This window comes from Ruditapes philippinarum, unplaced genomic scaffold (genome assembly GCF_026571515.1).
Source record: "Ruditapes philippinarum isolate M1 unplaced genomic scaffold, ASM2657151v2 ctg268_1_1_1_1, whole genome shotgun sequence".
NCBI lineage: Eukaryota > Metazoa > Mollusca > Bivalvia > Venerida > Veneridae > Ruditapes > Ruditapes philippinarum.
Window position 1 is genome coordinate 461,155 of NW_026859070.1, and position 21,674 is coordinate 482,828.

The following is a 21,674-nucleotide window of genomic DNA, read 5'->3' on the forward strand; positions in this document are numbered from 1 at the left end:
TTTGATTTTTCCAATTAATTCGGCATATAATTATAAGTATTGTGATTTCCGCATTTTAAGTTTGTTAATAAATAGCTCTAAATATATTTATATCCTAAGTTTAATTAATTTAACGTTCATTACATACAATAAAAAAAAAACTTAACGTTTAATGGCCTTTCATTACGACAATAATCAACACAAATATAGTTTATTTGTTTTTCCTCTATATCTTATACGATCCCGGATCCCGGCCAGTCCGGGCGTCCCAGATCCCGGCCAGTAAATATATACACTAAATACCGGAAAAGATAAAATGACCGGAAAAAAGGAAAAAGAAAAAATGCACAGAACCAGATGTAAACGAAAACTTACTAAAGAGGAACAGATGAGATCGCTAGATCAAAAGTCAGTGTAAATATGATTTATTGAAAAGAATTCATGAAAACAAACATTTTAATCATCAGTATATCTTCGCGCTCAAAATAATACTTGCTGCTTTTTAAAAATGGCGTGAAAATTGAAGGATTTTTGACGCTATGTAAGATTAAATTTGATTGGCTAAATAAATTTTGATCCTAGCCCTGATAGATAAATTTTGTAGAAAGCTGGAAGCCAAGCTTCGATTGAATTTTTGGATGGATTCGGAGTTTTAGGTTGTTTCTCAGTAAAATCCTAACGTAATACCGGCTCGCCGTGGCGAGCCGGCACAACTGCTGACAGCTTAGGAAAGATAAAGGCTAAAAATTACACGTTTTGATAGGGTCAATCATACATAGGACACACATTGTAAACTTTTCAGGGTGAGGGATAACCATATTATGATAGGAGTTGGTTGAAAAACCTTGCAAGTAATGTGAGCTCACCATTACCTTCCTTAATGCGTCTTGGGCTAAATGAGTACATCTTTCATGGCGAAATAAGATCTTTGAAAATGCAACATACCTTAGGTAAACAAAGAAGTAACGAACTTCTGTATAGCCCCAAAGTCGGTAAAATCAATTAAACAAATGCTATTCGGTTCTATTATATTAACAATACCTGAGTCATTGGTAATGATAAAGATTTAACAGAGTTGCTTCCTATCATGCAGGCGCCACCTCAAGACCGCAAGTAAGACGTATCCTATTTCATGCAATACCAAAATGTGGAATGAATGGTTTTCCTTCAGCAAATGACTTATGATAATGTTATATTTTACATAAAAGAATAAACTGATATTTTTTTTTATTATTGCTTGGGTTTTAAATCGTTAGAAAGATAATAAGTAGAGATGAGGCAAAGGCATTCATCCTTTATTTTTGTTTTTTCAGTAATGTCATGCTAGCACAAAAACATATATGAAAAAGCCAAGTTCTGGCAATATAATGGGGGAAAATTTAAAAACATATCTGTTGAGTCTTTCCTTTCAATCTACTAAACCAAATTGATTATTACTTATATATCCGACTAATTCATTAAATCTGAAAGATTCCCCAAGATTGTCATTGTTTTTACAAAGATACAAAACAACAGTAGGAAATACTCAAGATAACCAAATCAGGTAAAATTATGGAAATAATGATTTAATATCATCCTGAAAACAGTACTTGATTATTTTTGTCAACTTAAAGAGACTCTACTGAGGTATTTTGACATGGCGGTAATAGAAATGTTTTTTTTGTGTCGAGATTAATGCTCCATTTGATGTAGGTCTAGACCAATAAATGTGGACACAATTACAGATCAGATCGTTCGCTTTTCTCTCAAAAAAATGAATACATAAAAAAATTCTAATTGTGAACAGTGGGTAATTTACCTGTAATTGAAATACGTTGCAACAAAAAAAGCTCAAATCGGACAAGATACGGTTTTAAAATCCTCGTTTATTTATTAATTGTCACATGCGTATTTTTCTGTTGTAAGTACCAAAGCTGATCTATATAAGAAATTCAAATTTAACGTCAGTGAAATTTCACAAATCATTTTACGAAGTTATCATATTGCAAAGTGCGCACGACTGGTGAAAAGACTAAGTTTAGATATTCATCAAAGGGGCTGACAAATTTAATCATTTCTTGGCGTAGTCAGGCGTTGATATCTCCCTGGTAGCGGGTTGACTAAAGAATCTCCCCTGACAGCGGGTGAGCGCACGTCACGATCGATAAAACCGACCAGTAAAACTGTAAATAACAAACTATATTTGGTTCTCAACAAGTAAATTTATTTAAGGAGTGATAACAATTAATAGAATTGGAGAAATACTTAAAACAAATATTTAACTATTTAGCAGTATCTTAAATTCCTATGCTGCCAGATCTCGACGAAAACGACAAAGTGTGAAAATCTAATAAAAGTTCGTAGGTCTAATTTCCTTCAAAATTAACTATTGAAAAATTTACTTAATCGGCAGAAATGATGTCAGAAAGTTCTTAGTACCTAAGTTTCTTAAGAAACCTGGTGAAATGATAAATTCTGAGGGTAAACAAAGCGTGGCTGCTCTCTTGGAATCGGATTTGACCCGGGGCATGCGCAGAGGGTCCTTTTGACCCGATACTGGACATGGGCCGTGAGTAACACTGACCCGGTGATAAAGAGGTTCGTAGGAACTTATGATCCGTACAATTAGTTATTACCCGACACGGAGCATGCACACTTGCCAAGAAGATGGATACACGAAAACAGATGAGCGGAGAAATCTGGAATATAACTTGAAAATAAAAAATAATACAAAATGACAGTTGTAAAGAATGTTGGAAGAATGTGACAAAGGATAATCTTAAACAGTTTGTACCAGAAATACCAAGGCCTGACGCTGGAATACACCAATATATGCGATAGAAAACAACAAGACATATGTTGCATTGCGGATATGTACATTAATTTAACGATGTGATAATGATGACGAGTTTTGCAATGTTTCAGGTTGAATTGACATGATAATATTATGTTATTATAACATTCATAAAAATTGTTTATAATTATTTGAACATGTCAATATTACAAAATAAATGTAGTAAATTATTTCAATTTTCATAATTCATGTAAATATGAATAATCTTCACTATTTTTACAAATGTCCTTGTAAATGACCCTTCTTACACATAATCATGCCATGACGATAACGTCACATTATCCCCCCCGCCCCTTTAAAAATCACTGATAATATTAATATTACAGGCTCTATACTTTTTTAGCTAAATATTTGTATTTTTATTTTCTTTAAAGGCACATAAAGCATCTGAAACGTTTTTTATTCTTTCTGTAGAACGCGGATATGTGTTTTATAATGTTGTTATGGATTTAGCACGATGGAGATGCTTTTCATGTGAAGAACACACCGCTAAATAATTAATATTTTGTGATGAAAGTGGTGAAATGTAAACAAGGTTGTGTTTATCTTCCTCACAAAGCACGAATTCAGTATAATTAGCGCTGATGTATAAACACCGTATTTCGGAAATAGGTTTTAAAGACGTTAATACTTGGTTGCTGCTCGCAATTATGCTATAATGGCCCGAAGATGTGCATAATGGCCTGACGGCCGCAGGCCCGAAGGACATTATGAACTTGAGACAGTTGTCAATGTAAACACATATCTGTCATATAGTTTAACACTCCGATTAACTTAGAGAACAAGACAACACAAAATAAATATAAGAAAATGGTGTCTTGTTTTTATCGATAAATAAAGACCCCATACTCTTTGCATTTTTGTGAGAACTACATTTAGGTCTAGTGCCAGTTTTTATGAAGTTTTGTGTCTTTAAGAACTGTTTCTAAGACTGATGTCTATGTCTCCTAAATGCGAACGATCCGACCTTTTTCTACCGTCAATCTGAAATCATTTTTAGAATTTCTAAGGGTCATGTATTGTCTTGAATTTATAAATCTTCTGTTAAGCTTTGCTGATTGTGTTTAATTATGTCATTTAAACTTTATTTTTTGTGTGCAAGTGACTACAGTTCATTCAACGTCAGCAGCCATATTAAAAGTCACTGACAGTTGATTCCGTCATTCTGCACGTGCGCTCATTCACTCGCACATTATGGAAAAATAATACCGAGTAGCATGGTTGCCAAAATTGCAAGATGACCTTGATCTTGCCATAATGGTTCTGAAATACCCTAGATTCTGTTACTTTATATAGTAACATAAGTATTAAGCCTAAGTAACACTCTACAATTAAACTGGACACGCAAAAAGCAAGGAAAAATGTTTTAAAAAATGAAAATAATTAAGCATTTCTGAGACCTATGCTTTTAGAATTCGAATGAAATGTATCAGAATCCAAAGCTGGGCAAACCCATTACACAAATACAGCTTGTTACATATTAAACAGAATGATTATAAAAATAAATTATGTATATGTATTTTTTTGTTAATAAGCGAGGGGTTTATTTAGATCTGTGATTAGTTTTCAAACATTTTGTCAGCTTATTAATACTTTTACAGATATTCATTGCGTTCAAATCACATCCTTCCACAATATTTTACTGCTGACTACCTTCAATGGACTTACCCTTTTGAATTTTGGAACAATTTATCAAGTTTAGGAAACTTTAATATCACAATGCAAAAAAGAGGTACCAACAGTATTAAGGTTATGACTTTTATTCCCAGCAGGTAAGTTACAGTAAATATTAGTTTAATTTGTCCAAAATTAATTAGCAAAGTGTTTTCAGTTTTAAGGAAACTTAAAATTCAAATGACGGCAGGTGTTTAATCACTTTAAATTGTTTATTAAAAAAGGATATCAAAATAAAGATGATAGATTATTTACCCTTTGTGCCTTCAAAACAAAATAAAACCAATCGAGTGTAACGCGTTACAGCTTTATTTATGACAAGATGCTGAGGTAAACAGCAACTGGTCGGGCTGTCTGTTCAAAAATGATATTTTTATATTAATAACAAAAAAAATAACAAAACTCATTAAAGAGAGACTTCTCAAACACAATATACATAATTTATTTTCACAGTTATAAATTAGTTTTAATAAGGCTGTAAGAGTCTAAGAGAGAGAGAGAGAAAGAGGTCACTGAATGAAACAGAATAACTAACGCCAGTCACCTGGTACACGCGGGAAGTCAGAACATGACCTGTAAAGTTAGTGAATGTCATCCTCTGACGTCAGATAAGGCTATAAAAAAATAATGTTTTATATGATTATATATCTGATCAATTCAGTAGTCTTGTTTGATCTACGTGAGTTTCAGACATGTTATAAACCTTTTCATGTTTACATGTTTAGGTTTAAAACGTTATCCTGTGTAAATATTATTAACAGTTTGCTTACTGTTATATCTTTGACACATTTATTACTATCAAATTTATATAACATATGACATCAGCGTTAAAAAAGGTATAAAGAAATAATCACAACGTTTATTATATCATACGATTTGCTTTAATCCTCTTGAAATTGTAAAGTGTACATGACATAAATATGCTCATAAAAATTGGAAAATAACTAATATCAAACAGTTTCGTTGTCTTTTAAATCATAAATATTTACATGATAACTTTAAGGTAATGTAGATTTTAAGTCTGAAATTGATAATATTTTCCCCCAAAGCTCTGTATCTTTGATGTTCTATAACTGTTTCTTGACAAATTGGTTTAAAGTTATCTTTTGCTTCTTTTGCGTTTTATAATAAGTACAGTTGTACTGATTAAGTGTTTTGTACGGAAGTAAAATACCACTTTGCTAACATTTTTTCAACGTCACTTTTGCAAACTGTCCGTGCTATTTAGATGGTAAGCATCATACATACTCTAAATCTATTACTTCAACATTATTTATCATGTTTGCTCTTCACACACACATACACACACACGCACGCACGCACGCACGCACGCACGCACACACACACGCACGCACACGCACATACAGACACAGAAAAAAATGAGGCTTTGTGTGTCTTTAAATGTCTATAGATTCAAATTTTGACCCAAGCGTTAAAACAGTATATATGTACTATAATAGACTTAAATAAAGTTTATAGAATATATTTATTGTAGTTAAAAACTTGAACATAGAAACCGCATGTTAAAAAAATACAAATATCATCTAATCATTTTTATCTTTTTTTGCGCACAGATGATATCATGTTTGTTTACTTAACATATCTCTTCACCCCGGATCATGTTGTATTTGGTAAGTGTATATAAATATTGATACTTAACTTTTTATTCTTAAATGCTGTATATGTCGTCGGATACTAATAAAAACAAATAACGAGTTATTACAGACGATAGCACAATACGTATTCTACTGTAATGAAGATTGTCAGACACTTTTGTTTTTTTCTTTCCTTTGGGTTCATGTCAGTTAATGGGGAATCAAACAGATTTGTATTTAAAATTAAATCTAGATTCCATGAATTCGAAAAACGTCTGAGTGTGTACAACTTTACGGATATGCTGAAGGTAAGTTTTTTCAGATTCTTTATTAGTTCTACAATCATATTTTTTCATAGGCAGATATTATCTTTAAACAGTAACGATGGTTTTAATTTATATACATTTTTGACTTGATTTGAACAATATAAATATCAATATAAATTGAAACAATTTGAAGAATACTTATATTTGAATATTAGATAAAAACAGCTTTGCGTCAACAGGTGAAGTGCTTTATTATAATAGGGAAAATATATTTTTAAGTTGTAATCTGAATACCTAAAATGAACAGGATAGACACGTTCGTAAATAAGCAGTTTGATGTGCTGAACGAAATATAATCAAATTTGACACACGGTTAAATAAAACTGAATCTAGAAATTAAAACTTAAACTTGACATACATAAACTTAAAATTTTTTAATCGAAATTAAAAGTTTGATAAAGCATATTTAATGTTTTACTTGCCACATAATATTAAAATCACCGTATTGTTTGTTAAAAATGATAAACAAAATGCGTGTCGTTTAAACGGCGACCTAATCACTAGTAAACAATTAATCGACAGTTATAAAATAATTCTTAGATTTTAAACAGTATATTTGATTTTTTTGTGATAAGGTACCACATTTTGTTCGTATGTTACTGTATTTAACAATGATTGAAGAAACATTTCCGATCGTTGATCTTATTCTTTAGGACTGTTCCCACCGTACATAAAACAATAGCATTAAATAAATATAAAAATGATAAAAGCTTTAATAAAAAAATATGTTCTAACATATAGTTTACAATCAAATGGCATATATAAATCAACATCTTCAAAAAATATTAATGTAAAGAGCCGATAGATTTATTGTTGCACTTCTAAAATCAGCGGACATAGTTCTTTGTCTGTAGCTATTGTCTGGAAGGAATCGAAATTCGTTAATTTGCATTAATGATTTTTTGAGCATTCTTATATTTGTTCTCTCACATCTCTTCGTAATTTTATAACCTAATCTGCAGTTCACGGGCAGCAGTTTCTTTTCAAATTCAAATAAGATCACGTGACATTTCTGTAATTTTAGGGAACTCAGCCTCCTACCATTAAATATTTTGGGGAATTATATCCGTCCGTATCTATATTCTTTAACAGTCCTCCAAGTACAATTTCGTTTTAACTTATGTTTACAACACAACCCGTAATTGAAAGGCTTGACGTTTGTGTTCATTTTGGCCCGTATTATCACTTTAAATCAATTTCAGATAACTCCAAACGTATTCAGTTTTAAATATGACGGTTTTGAAAGTCGAAAAAAGACAGAACAAGTGTTAACAGAAGTGAAGAGAGATCTTGCAGATGCAGTAAGTATTGACTGTTCTAGTTTACATTACAGGAGGGATCCATCAAGTTACCGGGTGCAGTTAAACATCCAACAGTAAGAACTTCGCCATTTCACCAGCGCGAAGAGGCGACACATTTCTATGTACTAAATTTGCGTTTGCGTTTAATAACGATGGACTTTCCAACGTTAGCTGTTGTATCAAAATTTCATTTAGTTCATTTCAAAAGGCTGATCCTGACACTGTTATTCATTGTCCAGGTAAAATTATTGGGTGAAATTAAAGTTGTCATCGCAAACGTATAATTCAGGAACAACAACGCGTCGTTTACCATTTAGAATATGCAGATATTCTACTTGGGGATTCGCATAAAATACAAAAATGCTTCGCCGATAATTAATTGCCATTTTCGTTAATAAATATGATAACTGAAGAGTAAAATATAATTTCGCATTTCAAATTAAATATCAATCATTAACATTAATTGATAATGTTCATATAAATTTAAATGTATTTTCCGTTTAGATATTTTTGTTGTTGTAGGGCTGTGAGATTCGTGTAAAGTTTAAAGCAATAAAAACAATCAAACGGTTACACTGGACAAAGTAAATTATTAAAACTGGACATTATGTTATTTGACAAGGATTATTATGTTGATGAACATTTAGCATTCTCAAGTTCTATAAATAAAAATCTGTTCTTATGAAATAAATCATAAATCTTATTAAAATATATCATATTTGATAAAAAGGAAACGCACCAAGAGGAAAAATGTAATGTTAAACCATATAATAAAAAGACAAAGGCAATATATCATACATCCCAGTATAACGTAAGATAAAATACATTAAATATACTTCCTTATTCAACTGATAACGAATAGCGACATATGTTTTAATCTCTTCACACTAGAGGAGGCGACAATATGAAAATTGTATATAGTGTCATTAAAAAAGTTGGCAGTTTTTTTAGAAAGGACAATTTTTACTTGACCTGTAATAGGGAATACAGACGCCAATATATAGTTTGTAGATTCTTCAAATAAGACATATTCAGTAAGAATTCAATATATTTCAATACATTTCTCCGCTAAAATGTTTTACTCACATATGAGCATAATATATCTTTAATCTCATGTAAAATATAATTTTGGCTATACTATAATACCTGCATGATTTTCTACCACTGACATTTCTAAATCAGATAGTTGAGATCGAGCAAGCTAAAGTATTAACTATCGGACAAAATTGGATCCTCGCTGATGAAAAACGAGAAGGGGGTGAAGATGTTGTTGGTGATGATGTCAATTCAGAATTAGCTTATGATACTACAAAAGAGGTGAGCAGCAACTATAATGTCATTGTTGAATGTTGAACCTGTTAATAAGACTCTCTCTCTCTTCCCTCTGTGCAGAAAAGCTTCTTTAGGGAGGATTTCGTTGCAATCATTTAATGCTGTTCAATCTTTGTTTTCATATATTTACAAATACGAAAGAACGCTTATGTTACGTTGAGTTATCATCACTATTACACACATATGAAGTAATGTTACATAATTATATCAATAAAAGATATGTCAATCAAAATATTCTGATAATATAACGTTATGTCACAGGGCAATGACAAAAATGTTGCTTTTGGGATGAACGTCGAAAGAGCATGGTCAAATGGTGTTACTGGTGAAGGAATCAATATAGCGGTGCTTGATGTCGGCGTTAACACAAACCTTACTGATCTGAAAAGGAATATCGTAAATATATTATTTTTAAGAACATGTTTGAATAATTTTCAATAACAATATCTTTTTAATGTTCTTCTAACGAAATATTCTTTAGTTATTACCTTCAACAAACCTTAAAAAATCTAATTGAGCGCAAAAGATATATACATGTATCATATTGCAACAAGATAATGTTATCAAATATGACTTGAAATATGTATGATATCTATTTAATGGTGATTTTTCTGAGACTAATTTGGTAAAAGTGTTTGTTAAATGAAGGAATAGGTTTGGTGGCCGGTAGGTGAACTTGAAATAAGTCAATAAAATGTCATGCATCTAAATACACAATTTTACATTTCCGCCATGTGTAAAGAATATGGTGCTTGCAAAAAACTTCATTGACAACACGCAGAATGTAATACCAGAGTATTTTCACAATTATCAAGCGGAATCACTTTACATTGTTGAGTAAGTATTCAAAAAGTGATAAACAATTCAATTTATTTTTCAACAAATGGCTCCTGTGTCTTCATGAAATATAGACAAATGATGCATCAACTTGCTGTCGATAGATTTCATTAGAAAATATACCATTTTCCTTTATCTTCTATAATATTACGACCATAACAAATATAACAGATATGAACAAGGGAATATCTCTTAAAATTATTTTTATTGACTAAGGGTTTCTGTCTTACTAATAAGAGATTCTAAAAGGTAAAAACTTCTGATTATTTTACAAGCTCTGGCGTTTACCATGCAGAATGGTTGATACACAATTTTTTTATACTAAAGTGACAAAATGTAATTTGCGAATGCACAAGGCAAAGTCGAAATAACTTTATTTTATTTTTTATTTTGGGTCCCATTATAATCCTGTTGTTTTTAAAGATAAACTCAATTTAGCTTAACATGACAGCAAAAGAAATGAGCATTATGTCACTTAAATACTTTATGATAGTTTGTATATTCTGGATATATATATAATTTAAGCATTACATGAAGTCATGTAAAAATGTCGTAGGAGGACTGCATCGAAGTTATATTCTTTTAAAATTATATGTAAATATCCTATTAAATTGCTTTTGAATCATAAAATTTAAAACGGGGGCAATGATTCTCAATTTAAATTTATTTTTAAGCCATGGAAACAGGTGTACAAGCGTTATTGCTGCTGAGAGAGGAAATGGAATGTGTGGTGATGGCATTGCGTACGAGGCAAAAGTCGTTCGTATGTGTTCCACTGTTCAAAAGTGTTTTCTTCCCTGAAATAACATAAACTTATAAGAATTCATTGTTTCTTGTCTTCATGGGGATACTTCACTAAATTCATAAACGAGTAAAATCTAAACTAAAACCTAATATTATCTATTTTGTTATGTATATACCAAGAAAATGCGGAGCAACTCTACAAATGATAAGTGAAGTGAATAAAGAGCAAGCTAGAATGTTGAATGCTCTTTCACAAAAATGTCCTTTGTATAACGCATTTGAGCTTTTGAGACAATATAATTTAGATAATGAAGTAATACTTAAATAGAGTTACATTATACTTTATTTATAAGATTTTTATGTAAAAATGTACGGCAGATAAATCAAATTCTTGAGGGATCTAGATAAAAGGATCCTCGGTTAAACTTCAGGACCTCATGTTGGTTACAGTTGAAAGAACATCATACCCTAAGTCTAGAAGCTTTCTGCTTTGGTCCATGTTAACCAGTTCCTTCCACATTTCTTCTATCTCTCTCAATTTCAACCAACTGCGTTACTTCTTCATAGACACAGTAGCATCTTGCCTTATTTCCTTTCCTGCTGTCCGAACCATATGTCTCCTTTCTGAAACAGACATAGATAGAAGAAACAGACAATATGTTTATATACAGAAAGGCTTTTTTCAGGCAATTTACATGACTAACTTCCTGGTTTAGTAAGTTTTTAGTCGGTATACGAAAGTAGCAAAGGGAAAATGTCAAACACAGTTCGGGATGATGCTCGTTTTCATTTGCAATTTTCATGTAATTTTGCTGTTTTTCTGGGGTATCACTTTTTTCAAGATGTATAATTTATTCCCGTTTTACATCTCGTTGTTGTGATATTTTTCTGACTTAAGGTTTTCAGCGTACCCGTTTATATACTATAACATGACGTGACCGCTAAAGACAGACCCGTAGGGAAAGTCAACCAATAATCGTGCCAGGAATCTGACACGCTCATATTTATTCTTCGAACATGCAATGAAGTAAAGTGAAGCATACCTTGATAAAACTATATATAATCTGTTGATAAGCCAAGGATGGACAAATAAAAATCTTATTACGAAGGTAAAAAATTCAGCACTTGGCCGCCATATTGCCAACATGTTTCACCACGTGATTACGAGATGTTTGAATTTACATGCTTCTCTGAATTGGTGGTGTAAAGATTAATATCAATAAAAACACATAAATGTAAATAAACCTTTTCGTTATGTCTAAGGACTTTCCTCGACATCTGATTATCCTTTAATGCCGTTTTAACCTCTACCTTCTAGCTTTGAAAGTATTCGAAGTCATAGGGAGTAGTCATCAATTTAGAATTTCCATCACCTCGGATGTTGTTGCTGCTGGGCTTGCGCATGCGCCACAACGAATCCATATCTATTCCAATAGCTGGTCCCCGACAGACAAGTTTGAACCACTAGACTTGTCAATGTGTGAAGCTATTGACGAAGGAGTTATGAATATATATCATTTTCATATGCCTTGTTATTCTTAACATGCCCATTAAAAGATGACATAAACATGTTAACTTAACAATTAAAGAACCAAATAGCAAATTGACATTTTTAAATGATATCATTATTATTATAATATCAATATTTATGCTTGTAAGTAGACATAGAAAAAAACGGTTATCATTTCTATAAATGACACTACATCTTATAATGATATATTACAATGATCGAAAACATTTATCTTCAGGGTCGTGGGAAACTGGGATCAATATATGTTGTTCCGGACGGTTCAGAAAATATTTCTGGCAGTGGATTGGCAAACAGTGTAAATACAATTACTGTTAATTATGTCGGTTTCAATGGACAACTACCAAAGAGTCCACAAGTTAGTGCGAGCGTATTGACGTCAGGCCTCGGGGAAGGAAATAGAATCTACACCTATGGTATTGTAAGTAGAGATTGATCACATTGGGTATTTCCATAATTGCTATTATTGCTATTAATAACATATATATAAAACGTTCGTTCGAAAATTTCCTACAAAAGTAGGTGAGGAATGGAACATCCTGCTAAAGGCCCTAACTGACTTATGTGTCATGTTGTGGCTAATAAAAACTCAAATAAAATCATGAATTTAGATTCAAAGAGTCTTTTTCAATATTAAACAACACAGGTAGACTAATTTACCTGCCTTAGTATTCCAAAGCATTACTGAACTTAAACGAAATTTATAACACACAAGGAAATTTTTTAAGCTGACATCAACTTTAAACGACAGATGTATAAAATCATTTAAAGGAGGATCAGCTGCTGTTGCAGAATTATCAGCTATTATTGCCCTTGTTTTGCAAGCAAGGTAAAGTACTTTCTTTTTTTTCATTTACCACAGACAATTTTGTAATATTTTTGCCTGGTTAAGAATGATAGTGAATAACAAAATAACTAAAAATGCCAAATATGAAATATTAAAAATGTTGAAGGCTCGGTTTAACTGAGTGCAAGCTACCGTACACTGCCCCTGGCACCAACATAAGCAGTATTCAATATTTATACATTGAAAGTGTAAGAATTTGAACAAATTTAGCATGCAGCGGTTTTCATTGACCTAACCTTAAATAACATGTTAGAGCCATTTCATTAAAAGCGGCTTATAGTTCCCAAGTAAAAAAAATCATGTGCCCTAAACGCGAAAACAACGGGCACGGCTAAATGGAATTGAATTTGAGATATCATATAATTCACATGAAAACCTCGGTTGTTTTCTTATTTCTCATAGTATTGCAGCAAGAGTTTTTTTCGCGTGAGCTTAATTCTTTTATTAGAGAAACGCAACCCTTAGATCGTATGCAGAACGTCAAATTAACAAATGTTGCAGGCGCATGTCTATCAAGGGTGGTTCATGGACGATATTGAAAACTGCAAGCACCGCCCTAGCCCGAAACACCGGCTTGAGCAGAATTGAACATTTCAACAAGAAAAATGAAAACAAAATGAGTTTAGAGTATCCACAGATGTAATCATAGATCATTTAAGCCAATAAATTAGTACCATATTATAAAAAGAGGTGTATAGTCCCCAACTAACATATAATGCATGTGCCATAAAGGAGAAAACAATTAACAAACCTAAAACTAATTTAATTAAGAAAGGGGGCTTTATTTTGTGGTGTGGCTGCTTTAATGCTGTATAAAAAGATGACGTAACAATTTGATTTGAACATCATTTTGGTAATGCCTTATTCAGTTGTGTCCGTTTATTGCAATATAAAAGTTTTTACAATTGTCTTAATGTTCGTCTTCTGCCTTGCTTCGTCGGGCCCTTGTAGGTGATTTTCTTTTTGCTCTGCCTTCCTTTAAGGCATCGAGTACTTTGGTAATGGTCATTTCATACATTTTCGTGTCATTCAGGAACATATTGGGGCTAAGAGAGAGGTTTGGCGCGCCTAAAACCGGTTTAAGCTCCCCAGTGGTGTTTAACTACCACTGACCGTTCCAAGGCGGTACCCCTCGGTGTTCCTTCACGTGTTTATCTTGTCTGTATTGTTACTTGTTTTTGGATGTTTACATGTTTTGTGATGTCTGTCTTGTTGGATTGTCGTTGACGGTAGGCATTTTCTCTCCCCCCCCTCTTCCATTTTTAACCCCCACCCCCACCTTTTCACCCGTACAGCCCTTATCCCTTTAATTCCCTTATGTGCCCGTTTTTGTTTATATTGTTTCACATTATATGTCCCACTCCTTTCGCCCTTGTGTCCACTCCAGGTTTTTGCTTGGTGCCATCTGGGTGCACTACTTGGGTGTGTCCGGGGGCGGCGTCCTGTGAACGTTACCTTTGCCTTGTTGATCTTTATTCTTGTTATTTGTGTTGAGAATTGAGGAGCGTAAGGATGTAAAATTTACGTGAACAAACTCAATAACATCGAGTCCACGACTATTCAACTACTTATATTTAGTTTCCATTGCTTCTTAGCAATATCCCATTTCCCGATGTTTTTTTTCTATGCCATGTGTCCTTCATATTCCGCTTGGAGCTGTCTTTAAACTATCTTTTGTACGTAGGCCAGTTCTTACGATGCGAGACGTTCAGCATTTATTGGTTGAATCATCAACTTCAAAAGAGCTCGAAGAATCAATTAAGTTTGAGAGAAACGCAGCAGGAAAGTTATGTACGAACATTCTTTTATTTATATTGAATGTAAGAATTGACGTTTTGCCGTTTGAATATATTAAGATTTATCGGCATCATTGCATTTCATCATTTTTTCATATGAAAAATTTCCTACACTAACTGAAAATTGATGTAAGCTGTTACCATATTAAAAATTATACATTTCTTAGGAATAAAACAAACATATTCATTCATACACATTTAAAATAGGCAGTAAGACTCTTAGAAAGAAAACATAGCAACTGAAAACAATCTAAATAGTTTACAATAATCAAGATAACGTATACGTATTCTTTTATTGTTGTTGACACATAATGTGAAATGAATAAATGATTATGATTATTTCAAAAAGACAAACTGCTAAGTACTTCATTTTCAATTCTTAGTTATTCCTATAATCGGATTTGGATTAATTGACGCTGGTAAAATGGTTAACCTTTCCAAATCTTGGACATTAGTTGAAAACTTGCACAGTAACACATTACACAGGCTTGGGGATGTCAGTAAATACAGGAATCGTCACAACAATTTACAATATCATAGGTATGTAGTTTAAATTTACCTATAATATGTACATTTCATATTACAAATGTTTTCTTACTATGGAAAAAGTTGGTTTAGCCATCAAACCTGATTATTATACATTCAGTGTGCGAATATAATAATAGATTAATATATATTGGAAAATTTTCAGTTTACATAGTTTAAGGTTAATTTTAACCCAATTTTTCCTTATGATATTTTATTCATTAATAGACGGTTTTTAAAAATAAATGATCTTAAGGTATGATAACTAATCTTCAATATAACAAAACCTATTTGATTCAGCGATTGACGTCCTGTTATAATGTTCTTCCGTAGTTGTAAGAACTGATCTTTGATTTTGCTTCACGATTTACCATCGCTCATCATTGCGTATCTTGTGATATTCTAAATATTTTTTTCCTCGGTGAGAAAAATTTATTTGTAATGTTTGATCATTATTTGCTGAATATATATAAAAAAAAACATTTCACAGTTTAATTTGATACGTTTGACTGAAAAAATTATTATGGTGCAAATGTCAAAGTTGTCTCCTTGCCGCTGGTCCTTGCTGCTGGGTCGTGTGGGGATTGCGATTTTTGAGCACCGCCATTCCTTGTTGATCTTGTTGATCATATTTTACACAAATTACAATGGACTCAACTGTAAATTATTCTTAAAAATAAGACTAATGACACACCACATTAAAATATATGATTCAGAACCATAAATCTAAAACATTTTATGAAACTAGTTCATTTACCACTATGTTTCGTTTTGCGTGTTCGTGTTTTAGTGTTTGTCAACATTAAGAGTTTTGTTTCTGTTGCCTGTCTATATTTTTGTTCTTTCATTCAAGTAGAAAAGTGTGTTTTCGTGTGTGGTATTTCTTTTTCTTTCATTTAGGAATTAATGAACAGATGGTAAATGAATGTTGATTAAATTATAGCAGATGAATGCTTATATTAATATGTATGGAATATGAAACAAATGGACAAAAATAAATAGATAAACAATTGGTTTTCAGTTAAAGTAATTCATCTTTTTAGAATAAGTGAGCTTTATGATAATCATAACAGATATTCTTTTATTATTTATAAACAAGGGAAGTGTTTTAAGAACTCATTTCCATTATATAACTTGAAATGAATAACTAGAAATAGATGCCCCCACATTCCGGTGTTATGTATGTCTACGGATGGATATCGTGACAGTGGAACACCGATAAAACGTGACATCATGTTAGTTTAATTTTGAGCATTAAAAGTTTTCTATCATTCTCTCTGATCGTTTATTCGGTTGATTCCTTATGTTTATCTACGATTCTATGTCATGAACCATGACCAATGATTGGTTAATAAACTTTATTCATATTTATTCTATTTCTACCTCATTGCAACGAACCTTTAGAACCTACAGAACCAGCAACAGAGAAGTCGAACAAAAAGGGCAATGGAAGTGCTGGAACTCCAATATACTTACATTGTTCAATCGTTTGGCTTGATTTATTTTTGACAGCCTTTGTTACTTTTATCATTTACTGACAGTAAAAACAAAATAATATGTTTGATAGTATACTTTAAATATGAGTGTTTTTTTTATACTTTTGTGATAAATGTTTGAATACATCATATCGACTTTTACAGTAAATCTAAATTTTTGCTGTTGTACATTTAAATGACACTATGAAGTTTTGACTTTTAGTCTGTAGCATTGATGACAATTAATTAAACGTCTGGTTCTGTATAAATCATAAATTTGTTACGATGATTACGCAAAAATTTATACACAGATGTATAATACCCATTGTAAAGGTCTAAAGAAAAGGACATAAATCTTTACTCATTCTTCGGACAAAGAATTACATAGAATTCTCCTGTTGTAAGTAGCTCAGACAATTAAATTTAAATATCTACAATCTTCTGAATAGACAGTGCCTGATATTAATGTATTAAAACCCTTATTGTGGGTACTAGATAAAAAACCCAACAAAGAATGAAAAACAAACAACAACACAACCCCTCTCGTCCAAAAAACAAAAAAAACAAACACAAAAAACACACACACACACAAAACAAACTCAAACAACAACAACAAGACTTATATGTCTTAAATTGTGTTTTTTATTATGTATTTCATAAAAAAGCAGAAAATGAATTAGAAAAACATAAAAATCCAAACAAAACCAGCTTGCCTGAATAACTAACAAGTAATTACCAATTGCTTCGCTATTGATCGGCTACTAATCTCACCTAATTTATGAATCAGCGAGAATACGCTAATAAACTTTATAATCAATGTCTGACAATACTTGTAATGAAGAAGTTGCCCGAGGTTCGAACCAGCGACGCCTTGATTGATAATTAAACGGAGACATATGCAAAGTTTTTTCATTCATTATTCTATAAATATCCTCAAAATGTGTACACAAGGCAGCCACAGGAACTAAACTTTTTTCCTTATAATGAATAAAATGGAGATTTCTTAACTTGACCCACGTGGGTCAGATTAGAGCGTTAAGAATTCACAATCGTTGTCACAGTGAACTCTGGAAACGTTAAAGAACATGTCAAATGAATAACTCAGACTTGTTTTAATCTAACTATCCACAAAATCAGTTTCTGTGAAAGTTCACAAATTGTTGCTCGATGAGTGATCCATTATTCGAGTCAAACACTTACAATATTACACCACAGAAAATAATGTGTAAAGTGCAAAGGGCGAAAAGTGGATCAGCATGTGGAATCGATGAGATCCCTTATGATGTACTGAAAACTCCTGCTGTTATAGAGACAATTTACCATCTATTTCAACTAATTTTTGACTGCAGTATAATACCCTCTGTGTGGCGAAAGGCAGTTATTTGCCCAATACTGAAAGACCCAAATTCTGATAAGCGTGTTCCAATGCACTACCGCGGGATCAGTCTGTTGTGTTGTATTAGCAAACTTTATTCATATTTATTCTATTTCTGTTGTAGTAAAATGTATTTCTTATTTGACTTTCCTACATTTCAGCGAAACAATAACGTATACAATATCTTTTAAGATGGACGAAAATAGATGCGGTCCACAAGTCCATAAAGTAGAACATGTCATTTTATTTATGGACTACTACATTATAACTCAACAATCTTTAATGTTAAAAATAGTTTCTCCAGGCGGGACACATTCAATCATTGTTGATAACAATGATGACCCAACATTCAGTACAGATCAGTCTGATAGAAATCTAACCAGTGTTCACTTTTAGGGCGAATGTCCTATTGGCACATGGATAATTGTGAGTCAACTTTCTCAAGAAATAGGCAAGTTTAGCTAAAGAAATAATTTATACGCTTAATCGTCATACCTTATCATTTAATGCCATTAATGTTTTAACGGCGATTTGGTTTTTAGAATACGAGTAAATCTGAGCAAATTAGCTATACTGATTAAGTTAACAGACATTCATCAGTAAATTAGAATATAATGTTTTAATTCTTCGCAGATGCCAGAAAGTTTGAAGCGGTATCCTTGATTGTGCTCGGAACATATGATGACCTTAAGAAACAACAAGAATGTGCACAACCAGAAACACATACGAAACCTCATTGCAACGAACCTTTAGAACCTACAGAACCAGCAACAGAGAAGTCGAACAAAAAGGGCAATGGAAATGCTGGAACTCCAATATACTTACATTGTTCAATCGTTTGGCTTGATTTATTTTTGACAGCCTTTGTCACTTTTATCATTTACTGACAGTAAAAACAAAATAATATGTTTGATAGTATACTTTAAATATGAGTGTTTTTTTTATACTTTTGTGATAAATGTTTGAATACATCATATCGACTTTTACAGTAAATCTAAATTTTTGCTGTTGTACATTTAAATGACACTATGAAGTTTTGACTTTTAGTCTGTAGCATTGATGACAATTAATTAAACGTCTGGTTCTGTAAAAATCATAAAATTGTTACGATGATTACGCAAAAATTTATACACAGATGTATAATACCCATTGTAAAGGTCTAAAGAAAAGGACATAAATCTTTACTCATTCTTCGGACAAAGAATTACATAGAATTCTCCTGTTGTAAGTAGCTCAGACAATTAAATTTAAATATCTACAATCTTCTGAATAGACAGTGCCTGATATTAATGTATTAAAACCCTTATTGTGGGTACTAGATAAAAAAACCCAACAAAGAATGAAAAACAAACAACAACACAACCCCTCTCGTCCAAAAAACAAAAAACAAACACAAAAAACACACACACACAAAACAAACTCAAACAACAACAACAAGACTTATATGTCTTAAATTGTGTTTTTTATTATGTATTTCATAAAAAAGCAGAAAATGAATTAGACAAACATAAAAAATCCAAACAAAACAACAACAACAATAAAAAAATAAATAAATGAATAAATGATAATTATGATTATAATAATACTAACAATAATTATCTAGAACAACAACAACAACAACAAGAACTCTATATGCTACTAGTACTATATTTGAATATTCCCAAACTATTCTTTAATTTTACCTTTGTACATTTCGCATGCATAAGCATAAGTGTCCACAAACAAGATCCGGTATCTTATATTATCCACTGTGTTGTTTTGTTAATTGTTAATTTTGAACAATTGTTTTGTTTTAATGGCAATTGCAAATGAATTTTTTGAAAGCATTTCAATAAAGATAAGTGATGTGATTGAGATAATGACCTAAATGTAAACACGATACATTTAACAAGCCTAGTTCATGTTTAAACTGAAGATTATTAGCGCATTTAAAAGTTTCGATACTTTGAGAAAGTCGTATATCAGGGTTTATATTCATTTATAATACTGCGTGTGTGTGTAACCTTGAATTGCAGTGTATAACCATGACATATATATATTCTTTATTGAAAAGGCTTCGGTAATTATAATAATTATAAGAATAATAATTTCGTAATTAAAACCTTGTTATATGAATACAAACACTATCAGCCCGAGTTATATAATTGTGCTTAGCACCGTTTATAATGTGCACAACGTCTATCGATTTTTTTATAACTAATAGTATTTCTTTAAATACACCTGAAAACACTGTCGTAAAATTACTTAAGCCTTTAAAGTTTATACATAAACTACTAGTTTTTTTGCAAGAAAATGAATAGCGTATGAAATAATACGGATGTAAGCAGGAATACAAAATAATGTAACATTGTAATCTACTATAATGAAGAATGTCAAAGTCCGCTGCTTTATTTTGTTGTTTGTGCTAATATCACTTACTAACGGGGAATCAAATAGATTTGTGTTTAAAATAAAATCTAGATTCCAAGAATTTGAGAAAATCTGAATTTGTACAACTTTACGGATATGCTTAAGGTAAGTTTCTTGTAGTCTATCAAATTGTAATAATTCTTTAATACGTTTGATAATTTTCCTTTAACCCATATTTACTACACATACTTACTATTCTTATTCTTTAAAACAATTAGATATTCATATCTCAGCGGACGATCTATTCAACCAGCTTGCCTGAATAACTAACAAGTAATTACCAATTGCTTCGCTATTGATCGACTACTAATCTCACCTAATTTATGAATCAGCGAGAATACGCTAATAAACTTTATAATCAATGTCTGACAATACTTGTAATGAAGAAGTTGCCCGAGGTTCGAACCAGCGACGCCTTGATTGATAATTAAACGGAGACATATGCAAAGTTTTTTCATTCATTATTCTATAAATATCCTCAAAATGTGTACACAAGGCAGCCACAGGAACAAAACTTTTTTCCTTATAATGAATAAAATGGAGATTTCTTAACTTGACCCACGTGGGTCAGATTAGAGCGTTAAGAATTCACAATCGTTGTCACAGTGAACTCTGGAAACGTTAAAGAACATGTCAAATGAATAACTCAGACTTGTTTTAATCTAACTATCCACAATATCAGTTTCTGTGAAAGTTCACAAATTGTTGCTCGATGAGTGATCCATTATTCGAGTCAAACACTTACAATATTACACCACAGAAAATAATGTGTAAAGTGCAAAAGGCGAAAAATGGATCAGCATGTGGAATCGACGAGATCCCTTATGATGTACTGAAAACTCCTGCTGTTATAGAGACAATTTAATATCTATTTCAACTAATTTTTGACTGCAGTATAATACCCTCTGTGTGGCGAAAGGCAGTTATTTGCCCAATACTGAAAGACCCAAATTCTGATAAGCGTGTTCCAATGCACTACCGCGGGATCAGTCTGTTGTGTTGTATTAGCAAACTGTACACATCTTTCTTGAACAAACGTCTTACAGCTTATTGGAAAATAACGACATCCTCGCAGACGAGTAAAACGGATTCAGGAAG

General features: G+C 31.9%; 1 protein-coding gene across 2 annotated transcripts; it reads left to right on the plus strand.

Moving 5' to 3' along the window:
- Positions 1–6,179: 6,179 nt before the first annotated feature.
- LOC132755074 (neuroendocrine convertase 2-like) lies at positions 6,180–18,618 on the plus strand. Of its 2 annotated transcripts, XM_060745869.1 has the most exons (11): positions 6,180–6,389; positions 7,610–7,708; positions 8,891–9,025; positions 9,302–9,436; positions 9,783–9,877; positions 10,552–10,640; positions 12,370–12,570; positions 12,878–12,978; positions 14,681–14,787; positions 15,176–15,332; positions 18,329–18,618. In XM_060745869.1, exons 1-7 carry the CDS (start codon positions 6,240–6,242, stop codon positions 12,465–12,467), a joined length of 801 nt encoding a protein of 266 aa, XP_060601852.1. In that variant the 5' UTR covers positions 6,180–6,239; the 3' UTR covers positions 12,468–12,570; positions 12,878–12,978; positions 14,681–14,787; positions 15,176–15,332; positions 18,329–18,618. The 2 variants fall into 2 exon arrangements, with proteins under 2 accessions (XP_060601852.1, XP_060601851.1); XM_060745868.1 differs by lacking the exons at positions 12,370–12,570; positions 12,878–12,978; positions 14,681–14,787; positions 15,176–15,332; positions 18,329–18,618 and adding an exon at positions 11,940–12,282.
- The last annotated feature ends 3,056 nt before the right edge of the window (positions 18,619–21,674 follow it).